Raw genomic sequence first — 11189 nt, forward strand, 5'->3', positions numbered from 1 at the left:
TGCCAATCCTACCCTACCGGATGTCTCCCGTCACCACCGTGGTGCCAGCCGACCGCCCCAAGCACCTTTCTAAGCCGGTGAACAACGAGAACCCCAACCCCAGCCCCAAAATCCTAATCCCTCGAGTTCTCACCGACGTGAGCAAGGACGGTGGCGGCACACATGGCACGCTTAAGTCGCAGAGCGCTAGGGTTAGGTTGAGGGTGAGGTGGGGAAGAAGAAGCCAATCCAACGACCCACGATGGATGCACGAATCTCAAATATTAAAAAATAATTTCATTTTTTTCTTCCGGAAGATGGATAGGATTCCGCTCCCACCCCAGCCCGGTCCATCACGACCCAGCCCGACCCAACAACCCACGTCTCGCAGCCACACCAAACCCCAGTACCCCCACCGCGCGCGCCACCAGGTCCAGCACCACCGCAGGCATTCCGTCGAGCATCTCGCTCGCACTCGCACCCACTCCCACCACCACCAACCTCCCGCATGTGTGTACACGCGCCCTCCTCCCGTCCACCACCGCTATATATCCCCGAACCCCATCCTCCCTCCACCGCTCCCCACTCCGTCCTACCTTCCTCGGCCTCCGCCCTCGTTCCCTCCCAGCCGCCACCGTACCCGTCTCTCCCTCCCCCGCCGCCGCCATGGACCCCGTCGCCACATGGGGTCTGACCCCGCTCGCCGGCGCCGACCCGGAGATCTACGACCTCCTCGAGCGCGAGAAGCGGCGCCAGCGTCGCGGCATCGAGCTCATCGCCTCTGAGAACTTCACCTCCTTCGCCGTCATGGAGGCGCTCGGCTCCGCGCTCACCAACAAGTACTCCGAGGGCATGCCCGGCGCCCGCTACTACGGCGGCAACGACGTCATCGACGAGATCGAGAACCTCTGCCGCTCCCGCGCGCTCGCCGCCTTCCGCCTCGACCCGGCCTCCTGGGGCGTCAACGTGCAGCCCTACTCGGGCTCCCCCGCCAACTTCGCCGCCTACACTGCCCTGCTCAACCCGCACGACCGGATCATGGGCCTCGACCTCCCCTCCGGCGGACACCTCACCCACGGGTACTACACCTCCGGCGGGAAGAAGATCTCCGCCACCTCGATCTACTTCGAGAGTCTGCCGTACAAGGTGAGCGCCACCACCGGCTACATCGACTACGAGAAGCTCGAGGAGAAGGCCCTCGACTTCCGCCCCAAGCTCATCATCTGCGGTGGCAGCGCGTACCCGAGGGACTGGGACTACGCCAGGCTCAGAGCCGTCGCTGACAAGGTCGGGGCGCTGCTGCTCTGCGACATGGCGCACATCAGTGGGCTCGTTGCCGCGCAGGTATAATAATCGTGATGAATTGTTCTCGATTAGCTAGTTGCTTTCATGAAATTTCATCTCGCATTCCCGTTGAAATGGCAATTAGTTGGATCTGAAAGATGTGGTAGTTTGGATTCTACTTGGGATCTAATCGTCCACTGATTTTTAGGATTTTTTATGTGGACGCATGCTGTCTGTCGTTTTGTGCCTTGTCTTGTTTCATATAAATAGTAAAAATGTGGCTTGTAATCGTCGAAATTGAAATTTTGCCTGCTTTAGTTTGTCTGATGAATGTATTCCTTTGATGGTGATAGATCTGATATTCCGTCTATTTTGTTTGGGTGTATTCTTAATGGATGTGGTCCTGCTTAGTGGAAGTGCGCTCAGATACTAACTGAACCAATTGAAACTATTGCTGGAGTCAGTCAAAAGATTGTGATAATTTATTAGAGAACTGTTACATAGTTGTGCTTGTGCAAATCACATAGGGCGTCCTTGTGCACATTACTGGCATGCTAATCAAATGTGTGCTCATACATGTGCATATGTTTTAAGTATTTTCATGCCTTTTGGTCTACTTTTTTTATGCAATAATCATGCATATATAGGTAATGCAAAGTGAATCTCACAGACAATCTGCTATATTATGAGGCACACAAATTTCTAACTCGTTGTACCAGAGGGCTCTTTTCTTTTTGTATAGACTAGCTAATGCACTATTCGAGGGCCAGTGGGCCATAATACTTCTTTGATGTCTTGAAGTTGATATTATTTGTTAGTCCTTTGATATCATTTTTCTTTGAATTCTTGAAGAGGTCCAAAGAGATTATTCACTATGAATATTTAGTTAGTTGAATAATCTGTTTCTATAAAATCTCATTATTTGCCTTCCTCCATTTCAGGAAGCTGCGAATCCTTTTGAGTATTGTGATGTGGTTACCACTACCACACACAAGTCTCTCCGTGGGCCAAGGGCTGGCATGATCTTCTACAGGAAAGGCCCTAAGCCCCCCAAGAAGGGCCAGCCTGAGGGTGCTGTGTATGACTATGAAGACAAGATCAACTTTGCGGTGTTCCCATCTCTACAAGGTGGTCCTCACAACCACCAGATTGCTGCACTTGCTGTTGCTCTGCAGCAAACTATGACACCAGGCTTCAAGGCCTATGCAAAGCAAGTGAAAGCGAATGCTGTTGCCATTGGAAACTATCTCATGAGCAAGGGCTACAAGATGGTGACGGATGGAACTGAGAACCACCTTGTTCTCTGGGATCTCCGCCCTCTTGGCTTAACTGGTATGCAAATTAGCAATCTAATTGCACTTCGTTTTCTAGAGGATGTCATAACTTGTTCTAATGTTGGCTTATGTCTGCAGGAAACAAGGTTGAAAAGCTCTGTGACCTTTGCCACATTACATTGAACAAGAATGCTGTCTTTGGTGACAGCAGTGCATTGTCTCCGGGTGGTGTCCGCATTGGTCAGTATCATTATAATTATTCGTACTTCTGTTATGGTGCAACCCTCAAGCCTCAATAAATTATTACAGCATTGTTATTCATAAAATTTTGGTAGCCCCTCTTCTTAATGAAAAGGTAATATGATTAAAGTTTTTTTAGGTGTGTTTGACCCTAGTGTGCCCATAGTTGGCAAGCCAAAATTTGGCTACTTTGACTAACTTTGTCCACCATTTTGGTTGGGTGCCAAAATTTGGGTATGCAACAGTCTCATTTGGCTGCCTAGTTCATTTTTTTGGCCAATAGGCCAAAATCTTGGCCACCAGATTGATGGCCCTGATTCTGGCTTGCCAATGATTTGTCCTCCCCATTCCCCATAGTAAATTTGTTCATAAACCAAACAGCTCCAAAATGATTTAGGAAAGTGGTATACTTATATTTTTGGACAGATGCCTGATTTACATGCCTTCTTAAATTCTGCATTGCAAGTGTATTGTACTGGACCATTGTACACTGGTAACCGTTGTCCAAAATCCATATGGAGTGTTTGGTACTTGTGCCTTTGCTTGGTCCTTGTTCCATGTGAAGGGTGACTATACTCACCTATGAACCATTCAATCTCTTTAATTATTTCAACTATGTTAATAGTTTTGGTTCCATTTCACTTGACTCGCTGTCACATTTTTCTACACAGAAGTGCTGTACTCTAGCAAATGTTAATGAGTTGGTCATTAGAGATACAAACATCGCTTTGTTTGTGTCATAACCTCCAGGGCTTACATATGTGATCCAAGACTTGTGCTTGGCACTTAAAATCCTGTATCGTCCTACAGAGCTTTACCCTGAAAATGATGTTAACACTTAACACAGCTAAGAACTCTACTGCGAAAGAATGTCAGACAATAAAATATACCGCACCCCATTCTTTCGTGTAGAACATTGGTTCATGCATACATGATGCTACAACTTTACTGGAATGCTTAAACGATATTTCTCATGTACTGTGGGTATGGTTTTCAGGTGCCCCGGCAATGACCTCGAGGGGTCTGGTGGAGAAAGACTTTGAGCAGATTGGCGAGTTCCTCCACCGGGCGGTGACCATCTGCCTGAACATCCAGAAGGAGCATGGCAAGCTCCTCAAGGACTTCAACAAGGGCCTGGTGAACAACAAGGACATCGAGAACCTCAAGGCTGAGGTGGAGAAGTTTGCTGACTCCTTCGACATGCCTGGGTTCACGCTTGAGAGCATGAAGTACAAGGAGTAATGCCTCCTGTGTGGCTAGGCAAGGCCCTCCTGTACTGATGTCATTCTTCGCCACGGCGCAGGGTGCCATGGCACCGTGCTGCCACGCCTCGTGATGATGACGATTCCTTATGGATTTTGTCTACCCCTTAAGCAGGATAGGCTCATAAGCGCCACCTGCATCTCTGGTTTGGTCACCTTCCTCGTTTTTCCGGGTTTTCTGTTTCTAGGAGTTGGTTCGCTGGGAATCACATGGGAATGTGAGTCAGGTGTTTGCCAATAATAATTTGGTGGTCTCTGCCTTCCCTTGCTCTCGTCTTGCTAAATTCTTTTTGGTAGTTCATGGGTGAATTGCTTCATACAAAAGTTTCTGGAAATCTTTGCCCTGGAGGCTTGCACAGAGCTTAACCCAAAAGATGACGTAAAAGAGAACACTGGTAATGAAGTGAGGTATAACAAAACAATGTGGAAAATATTTGACGCGCTTTTGTTGCTGCGTTCGATGCTACTATGATTGCACCTGGCTCTGGGTGTGTAAGTTTGAGCATGGCACGTTCGGCGTGCCATACGCCGGTGGCGTCTCTGCTAGTACCTAGTGCTCGGCAGCTTAATTGAACCGCGATCTCTATCGCGCGGTTGGTGCAGGGTGGCGTCCACCGGACGGGAGCCCATAACGGCGATGGGTCGGTGCTCGGCTGCTCGCTGAAGCATTTCTGGACTCCGGAGCCGTCCACGGATCCGGGGATGAGGGAATCGTGACCAGGGATGACAACCAGAGGCTCAGTGCCTCAGTGGAGCGGGCGTCTGTGATCAGAGTGCAGAACAAATAAGCAAAAAAGAAAACAAACCTTTAGACTGAAACACTACACTCTCTATGACACATGCTAAAACTTGCGGTGATCGGCGAGCCAGTGCGAACATGAATTTGAAGCAGCAGCTATTTGCAAACAAGGTTCTTCTTTGGCGAGAACTGGCCAGTGTCGGCATGCACGAGAATATGTACCTATAGCTGACCTATATTTCGCGGTACAGGCTGCAGACAATACAGTCAATTTCTTGTCAGGGACCTGGACCCAATTGGGCGTGATCTCTGGCAGTTCGAAAAAAAAAGAATTAAAAGAAAACCTGCAGCTTGTCGGTGCATCCATGTGAGCTCTGAATGAAGAAGCAATGGATGGCTGGATAAATGCAGCGTAGCATTTTCAGTCCCAGCTATGCTGAATGCCAGCAAGGCGCTGACAATTTCCTGAGGTGGTTCATTCAACACAGCACATTGGGAAAGTGAAGTCTTGCTTTTAATTAATCAACGCTGAAATTTTGGAAACTTTTTTAGAAGACAGTTAAGCTTCTTATCTGTATGAAAGAAAGAACACTGACATGAGTTGCATATTCTCATAATCTCTTTACGAAACTGTGACATGAGCGGTAAAACGAGGGGAGAAAATTAGCTGCATATTCTCAAACAGATTAGTAGCTTTGTCTTCCTTTTTCTAGTTTACAATCTATAGCATTGTTCATCATCATCATGCAGTGGTACTTGATGAAATTGCCACTGGCTCTTCCGTGTAGCCCCAATCGAATTATATTACACAGTTACATAAACACACACTTTCACCTCCACAGTAAGAGCAAAAGATTTGAGGTGAGGATGAATCTAACGGCATCCTCAATCATGAAACGCATCCATTAATCCTTCCATACCACACTTGCTAATATTCCAGCAAAGGAGGAAGGACCAACAAAAAGAAAACAGAGAGAAAACAGAAAAGATTACACATAATTAGCAACACATCGCAGTTGCCGGAGCCCTCCCTCCCCTTGCTGCCTTGCAAGCAAGAGTTTGTCCATCTAGGGGCCTGCGTCCCTGCACCTGGTGATGCTCTCGCAGCCCCGGGTGTAGGGGTTGGCGGTGGTGGAGACCCTGCAGTTGTAGTACGGCACACCGGTCCTGGAGCACGGCACCACGTCGCCCCTCAGCGCGTCGTAGCTAATGTATCGCCGGCCGCCGGTCGCCTCCCACAGCAGCCGCCGGTGCGCCTCCGAGTCCATCTCCATCTCCGCCGCATCCATGCCCAGGCCGACGCAGTGGCCTCCCCTGCCATGGAGGGCGAGCACCAGCATCAGCAGGAGCGACGCGGTCGCCCATGCCCTGGAGAGCGATATCAGCTTGGTGGTTGCCGGCATTGTGGGAGAGACTGACTGAGATCTCTCTCTCTCTTTCTTGTTCAGAGTGTCATGAAGATCTTCTCTCTCTCTCTCTCTCTCTCTCTCTCTCTCTCTCTCTCTCTCTCTCTCTCTCTCTCTCTCTCTCTCCCTTGTCCTGGATCTTTGCTGTTTTCTTGGAGGGCTGCTGGGCTTTCTCTCTCCCTTGTCCTGTGAGGAGGGACTGAGGGAGGTTATGGAGGAGGGTGGCCTTAAATGCAGTCCCGAATAGCCAGTTGTATGCAACTGCCGCTGTGTCCTCCTGGAAGTATCAAAAGGGAAGAGGATGAGGTTTCCTATGTTTACAGTGGGATAAAGATCAAGAACTTACAAATGCATGGGACAAAAGATCAAGAAATGCTTGGGACAATAATTTCTCTAGTGCAATTATTCATGTAACATTATTCTTGTAAAGTTTCATCTAGAACATCAGGTTATGTATTTTTTTGCTGGAACATTTAATCCAAGTAGAGGTTCTTCATCTGACTTTGCGATAGACAACTGATGAATTCGCCCCCTGTGATCAGGGGCCATCATGAGTTTATTGGCAGCTCATGTGGTCACGAGATGTCAAGTTGCCTGCCTGGCTGCAGGCCTGCAGCAAACTTTGGATGACTGATAGTCCTGGTTATGGCTAGGCATGCAGCAGTTCAGGATGTTCACTACCTAGCCCTGTGAAATCATGTCAGGTGTCCTCAATGTCAACAGGTTTATACTTTTGAAATCTAAACACCATGGAGATTTATGCATGTGAAGCAACTGGAAAAATAGAGGGAATAACTATAGATCAAAACTTCGTACTAGTGTTGATAGATGAAGATATATATACATGTACAAAAAAGCTAGCCATATGTACAAGGTTCCAGGAAAAACTTCTGCAACTCACATCTACAAAGCTGCAGGAGCTTTCTGCAACATTTTTTTCAGTTATCTGACAACTTATAAATCTCATCCACATAATCTTCGACATCCCAAAGGAAGGAACCAAATGCAATGGCTTCAAGCAGTAATCTTTTTAGGGAAGACGGGTCGAGTATAACAGCTTCATCATTCTCTTGGGTGACTTCCATGTTCTCTCCAAAAAGAGCCCAGCTGTGCCTCTCGATGAGATTAGCAGCTTCACAAGAGCGTATCTTTGCACAAAGCTGCAAGGTCTTAGGGTCAAATCCCATCATGTAACCCTTCAAGTCATGCGGGTTGACAACTGAACTTGGTTTCGAAGAAGATGACACCTCCCCAGAGCCTCCAACAGCTTCTTCCTGCTCTTGTTTATTTGTAAATTGAGCATTCAGAAATTGAATTGGAGGAGGAAGTTCTTCTGAGCGAGTGAGAGTCAGCTCCAAATGATGCCTGATGCTGACAGATTTCAGGAAGTATCCATACATTATTGATGCCGAATATATCCGACCAAATTGCAGTCTTTTAATGCGAAGTGTTGAACGATTGATCTTGGGACCATTTCTATGCACCCATCTGATGATGCTGGTCAGGTGTTCCCTAATTAGTTCTAGTACCTCAGGTCCATGAATGGACTCAAGATCTGTCTCCCTCGGTGGCCATAACTGCAATCTTCGGTTGCTGATGAGCTTCGACAAGTTTGGTACCATCGGAACTTCAATCTTGAAAAACTTATAAACAATCAGCATGTACATAATGTCCTCAATAGCTGTTTGACACTCTTGCTCCTTCAGTTCAGCAATCCTCCTATTTGTCAGGGTTCCAACAAATCAGTTAGTTATCCAAAATAAAATACAAGAAAAAAAAGGCATCAGAACCACCAATTTATTAAATACACTAGCATGCGGTTTTCACGATCTGTAGCGTTTGCCAGATTAGGGACAGCTTGATATGATCCTCAATGAATATCTCAAGCTAGATTTCATGGATTTTTGCAATGATACACTTGAACATATAATACACATAACATCAGGTATGCCCCAATCATATATCCACAGTCCACACTCTTCGTTTTGTCTGTTATTCAAGATACTTGATAAGTCCAAAATTCTATAACTTTTCTCGAATATGCAGGAGAGCTGCATATCATTGCATTAAGAGAGGGGGAGTTAGGCCAAAATAGCCATAAATTCTATAACTCAATCACATAAAAGACAACTAGGCAACAAGTTTAAGCCTGATCCAGTTTCCTCGTCACTGAACTTCCAGTAACATGATCTTGATATAAATATGAGTCTCAGTTGCAACATACAGAACCCAGATGCTATATCCTTGTGTTGCCCAACCTCCATTTTAAGCATTTGCTTAATTTATCTGAGTAGTTGCTAATAATGTTTACTGTTTGTCAAAAGACAAGTAGCATACAGATGGAGGGTTTATCTAACAACTGTTCTAGATAAGTGAATAAGCAATACAAAGATAAAGTACCCATTCAAATGGAAGTGTTTACAAGTCTACAAAAGAACATCATTCTTTATTCTCAAAATGACCATCGGCAGTATTCATAGAATGATACCGAAAAAGAAAGATAGCTCCTCAGGTACATGTTTCCTATGTTTAAATTAAATCAGAAAGTATGAACCAACCTGTGAAGGCAGTCCTCTTTAGAACCAATACTGTGTTCCCAGCGGTTCAAGGTGTCTTCTCTTTGGTTAGATAATTCTTGAAGTTGCTTTGCTGCTGCAGCTAGAAAAATGTGTGGAAGGTTCTTTAACAGACCACACAAGAAACTCCCTTCCCATGTTTCGGGCTCAAGTGGTGCATCCACACTTTCAAATTCCGAATCATCAGGCATTGCACCAGCTACTGTACTCAATAACTTCTTAGATGCAAATTTGGATCTCCAATTCAACATATTGCCCTGCATTTTAAAGTTGTTGAGGCATTTCATGTTACTCCATGCACATTAAACAGTCAAAGTTGCAGGTTCCAAATAGAATGGCTCAACCGAAACTACTGTGGAAGACATAAAACAGTTTAAAGTTTACGTATTAGTATGTCCACGTTATGATAAGATCTAATTTGTATTTCAAATCAATTCTCAACGATACAATGAAATGTTCCGGGGATTACAGTTTCCCATAAACATGCATGCTATATCTGTTCTTAGAGCAATTCTATCATTTAACCACACACACACAAATAAAGTCCTGATTACGCTTCAGTCGAAAGAATTTCATATTCACTGCATAAATCAGGTGAAGAGTTTCTTGGTGTTTCAGATGGCTTAGTTTAGAGAAAAACTTTTATTTAGGCAATACTAGAGTATCGGCTTATTTGGGAAAAGGTTGTAAATAGGCACTGGATGTCTGAGCATTTGATGCCTGGAGCTTGGTGCACGAACTCATAAGTAATCCTGTCATTGCATACAGATGTCCCAGACTTTTAGCAATTCAATTGTCTTGAGGAAACGACTTAGACACAACTAAAGGCCAGTAAGTTATCATCGAATCCAACTTGAAGAACATTAATTTTAATGCCTAACCGAAGAGCATATAATTTGAACAGGTAATCCCATGTAAACCGTTAAGTCTACGAACCAATCTATCTAAAAAAACAAAAAAAATTGTTTATCAACCAGCTGCATTTCCAAATGGAGTGGAGTAACTACGATATGCAAGATAATATCTAAAGATACCTAAATTCAATATATCTCTATCTCAAGAAAAAAAAATCAAGTAATGCTCTCCTGCTTGGCTAAATTAAACCCTACTGTGAAAAAAATTCCAGGCTCAAGAACCCCTAATACGTACCAACTACCAAACGCACCAAGCACACAAACAATCCGAAAACAGCGTTCCTAAGCCCCAAGATAGCAACAGCCCCTCCTGACCATACACGAATTCACTAAAACCACTTCCAATTTCAGCGCCTACATAAGCTGTAAAAGAACAGGGGAAATAAGAACAAAGGCGAGTTCAAGAACCTGCAGTTGCCAGCAGGGGTAGTAGCGGAACGCCGCCGCTGACACGCGACATGCGCCTCGCCGGACCGCCGGCCGGAGGTCAGCGGACGCTACGGCGGTGGCGGCGCGTGGGCGGAGGGCGGCCATGCCGGGGGGATGGGGCGAGCAGGTGGTGGGCAGGTGAGGAGGGGTAGGAGTTGGATAACGCCGGGGGGAGTCAGCGCGGCGCTGTGCGGGGTTGCGCTCGCGTCAAACCACGAGCGGCTGCCGTGCTCCGCGCGTGTGGTGACTGGTGAGCGGCGGAGTGGGGTTGGGGCACGTGGCGGTGGGTGCTTGGCTGCCGCACGATGAAGGAAATCTAACATCGTGGGATTTATATTTTCTTTTCAGTGAATTTATTAAAAATGTCAGATATTTTAGGGAAATACGGAGTAGATGACGACGCAATGAAAACGATTGCCAAGAGCGTTCGTTCAATTGGGTGCGAAGTTTAATTTTAGTGTGGGTCCTAGTCTCCTAGATGGAAATTGGATTTTGCTTCAAGCGCTGATTGTTTTCCATATTTTTTGGTCACCTTTGTGGCCTTGTGGCCTTTACTCACGGTCCACGGATGATTAATATGAATATCTCCATCCGGTACGTTCCTCTTCCTTGACTTTACATCGGCGGCTACATGTGTGAATTGATAATATGCTTTACGCTAATTTATCTTTTTCTCTTATTTAGCATTGGGGCTCCTTGTCATGTGTGATGTCAGAAATGTGCATTGCATACAACTGTGTACGTGCACGTATTAATGTGCTTATTACCTGGTATCCGTACTGAACTTTAAAGCACAGCATATACGACCGTTGTGTTTCTGATATTTTCCAGACCAATTCTGCACGTTTACCTGTCATTAATTGATCCACTATAACAGTTTCCTTCAGAAAAAAAAATCAGTTATGATTTGCACATAATCTATGCACCAGGCAATATATTAGCAAACCTGGGGTGATTTCTAGTACCAGTAGATCCTCTTTATTTTCTATCTGTGTTTTATATTTTTTTACTGTTATGGATATATTAGCAAATCAGTTCTGATTTTTACCGTGTTCGTTGGAGTTTTATGCTCTGTTCATGTTTGAG

The 11189-nt window shown here is 45.7% G+C and overlaps 3 protein-coding genes across 3 annotated transcripts; 1 reads left to right on the forward strand and 2 right to left on the reverse strand.

Annotated features, from left to right (window-relative positions):
• The first annotated feature begins 478 nt into the window (after positions 1–478).
• Positions 479–4303, forward strand: LOC117866155 (serine hydroxymethyltransferase 4). Its single transcript, XM_034750303.2, has 4 exons — positions 479–1323; positions 2205–2595; positions 2676–2777; positions 3775–4303. The coding sequence occupies exons 1-4, from the start codon at positions 646–648 to the stop codon at positions 4017–4019; spliced, it is 1416 nt and encodes a 471-aa protein (XP_034606194.1). The 5' UTR covers positions 479–645; the 3' UTR covers positions 4020–4303.
• Positions 4304–5534: 1231 nt separating this feature from the next.
• LOC117866157 (rapid alkalinization factor 23) lies at positions 5535–6811 on the reverse strand. Its single transcript, XM_034750306.2, has one exon. The coding sequence runs from the start codon at positions 6179–6181 to the stop codon at positions 5846–5848; it is 336 nt and encodes a 111-aa protein (XP_034606197.1). The 5' UTR covers positions 6182–6811; the 3' UTR covers positions 5535–5845.
• Positions 6812–6950: 139 nt separating this feature from the next.
• On the reverse strand, positions 6951–10269 carry LOC117866156 (UV-B-induced protein At3g17800, chloroplastic). The gene is made up of 3 exons (XM_034750305.2): positions 10083–10269; positions 8743–9017; positions 6951–7903 (listed from the first exon to the last, which is right to left on the reverse strand). Exons 1-3 carry the CDS (start codon positions 10206–10208, stop codon positions 7123–7125), a joined length of 1182 nt encoding a protein of 393 aa, XP_034606196.1. The 5' UTR covers positions 10209–10269; the 3' UTR covers positions 6951–7122.
• Positions 10270–11189: the final 920 nt, after the last annotated feature.

The sequence above is a fragment of the Setaria viridis genome, chromosome 8 (genome assembly GCF_005286985.2).
Source record: "Setaria viridis chromosome 8, Setaria_viridis_v4.0, whole genome shotgun sequence".
In the NCBI taxonomy this organism is placed as follows: domain Eukaryota; kingdom Viridiplantae; phylum Streptophyta; class Magnoliopsida; order Poales; family Poaceae; genus Setaria; species Setaria viridis.

Excerpts from the sequence above, each read along its gene's own strand:
- LOC117866157 (XM_034750306.2), bottom strand. The coding sequence starts at position 6,181 with ATGCCGGCAACCACCAAGCTGATATCGCTCTCCAGGGCATGGGCGACC.
- LOC117866156 (XM_034750305.2), bottom strand. The coding sequence starts at position 10,208 with ATGGCCGCCCTCCGCCCACGCGCCGCCACCGCCGTAGCGTCCGCTGAC. Across the intron at positions 9,018-10,082 it reads ACCCCTGCTGGCAACTGCAG|GGCAATATGTTGAATTGGAG; the intron begins GTTCTTGAACTC and ends TTTAAAATGCAG. Across the intron at positions 7,904-8,742 it reads AAAGAGGACTGCCTTCACAG|GAGGATTGCTGAACTGAAGG; the intron begins GTTGGTTCATAC and ends CCTGACAAATAG.
- LOC117866155 (XM_034750303.2), top strand. The coding sequence starts at position 646 with ATGGACCCCGTCGCCACATGGGGTCTGACCCCGCTCGCCGGCGCCGAC. Across the intron at positions 1,324-2,204 it reads GTGGGCTCGTTGCCGCGCAG|GAAGCTGCGAATCCTTTTGA; the intron begins GTATAATAATCG and ends CCTCCATTTCAG. Across the intron at positions 2,596-2,675 it reads CCGCCCTCTTGGCTTAACTG|GAAACAAGGTTGAAAAGCTC; the intron begins GTATGCAAATTA and ends TTATGTCTGCAG.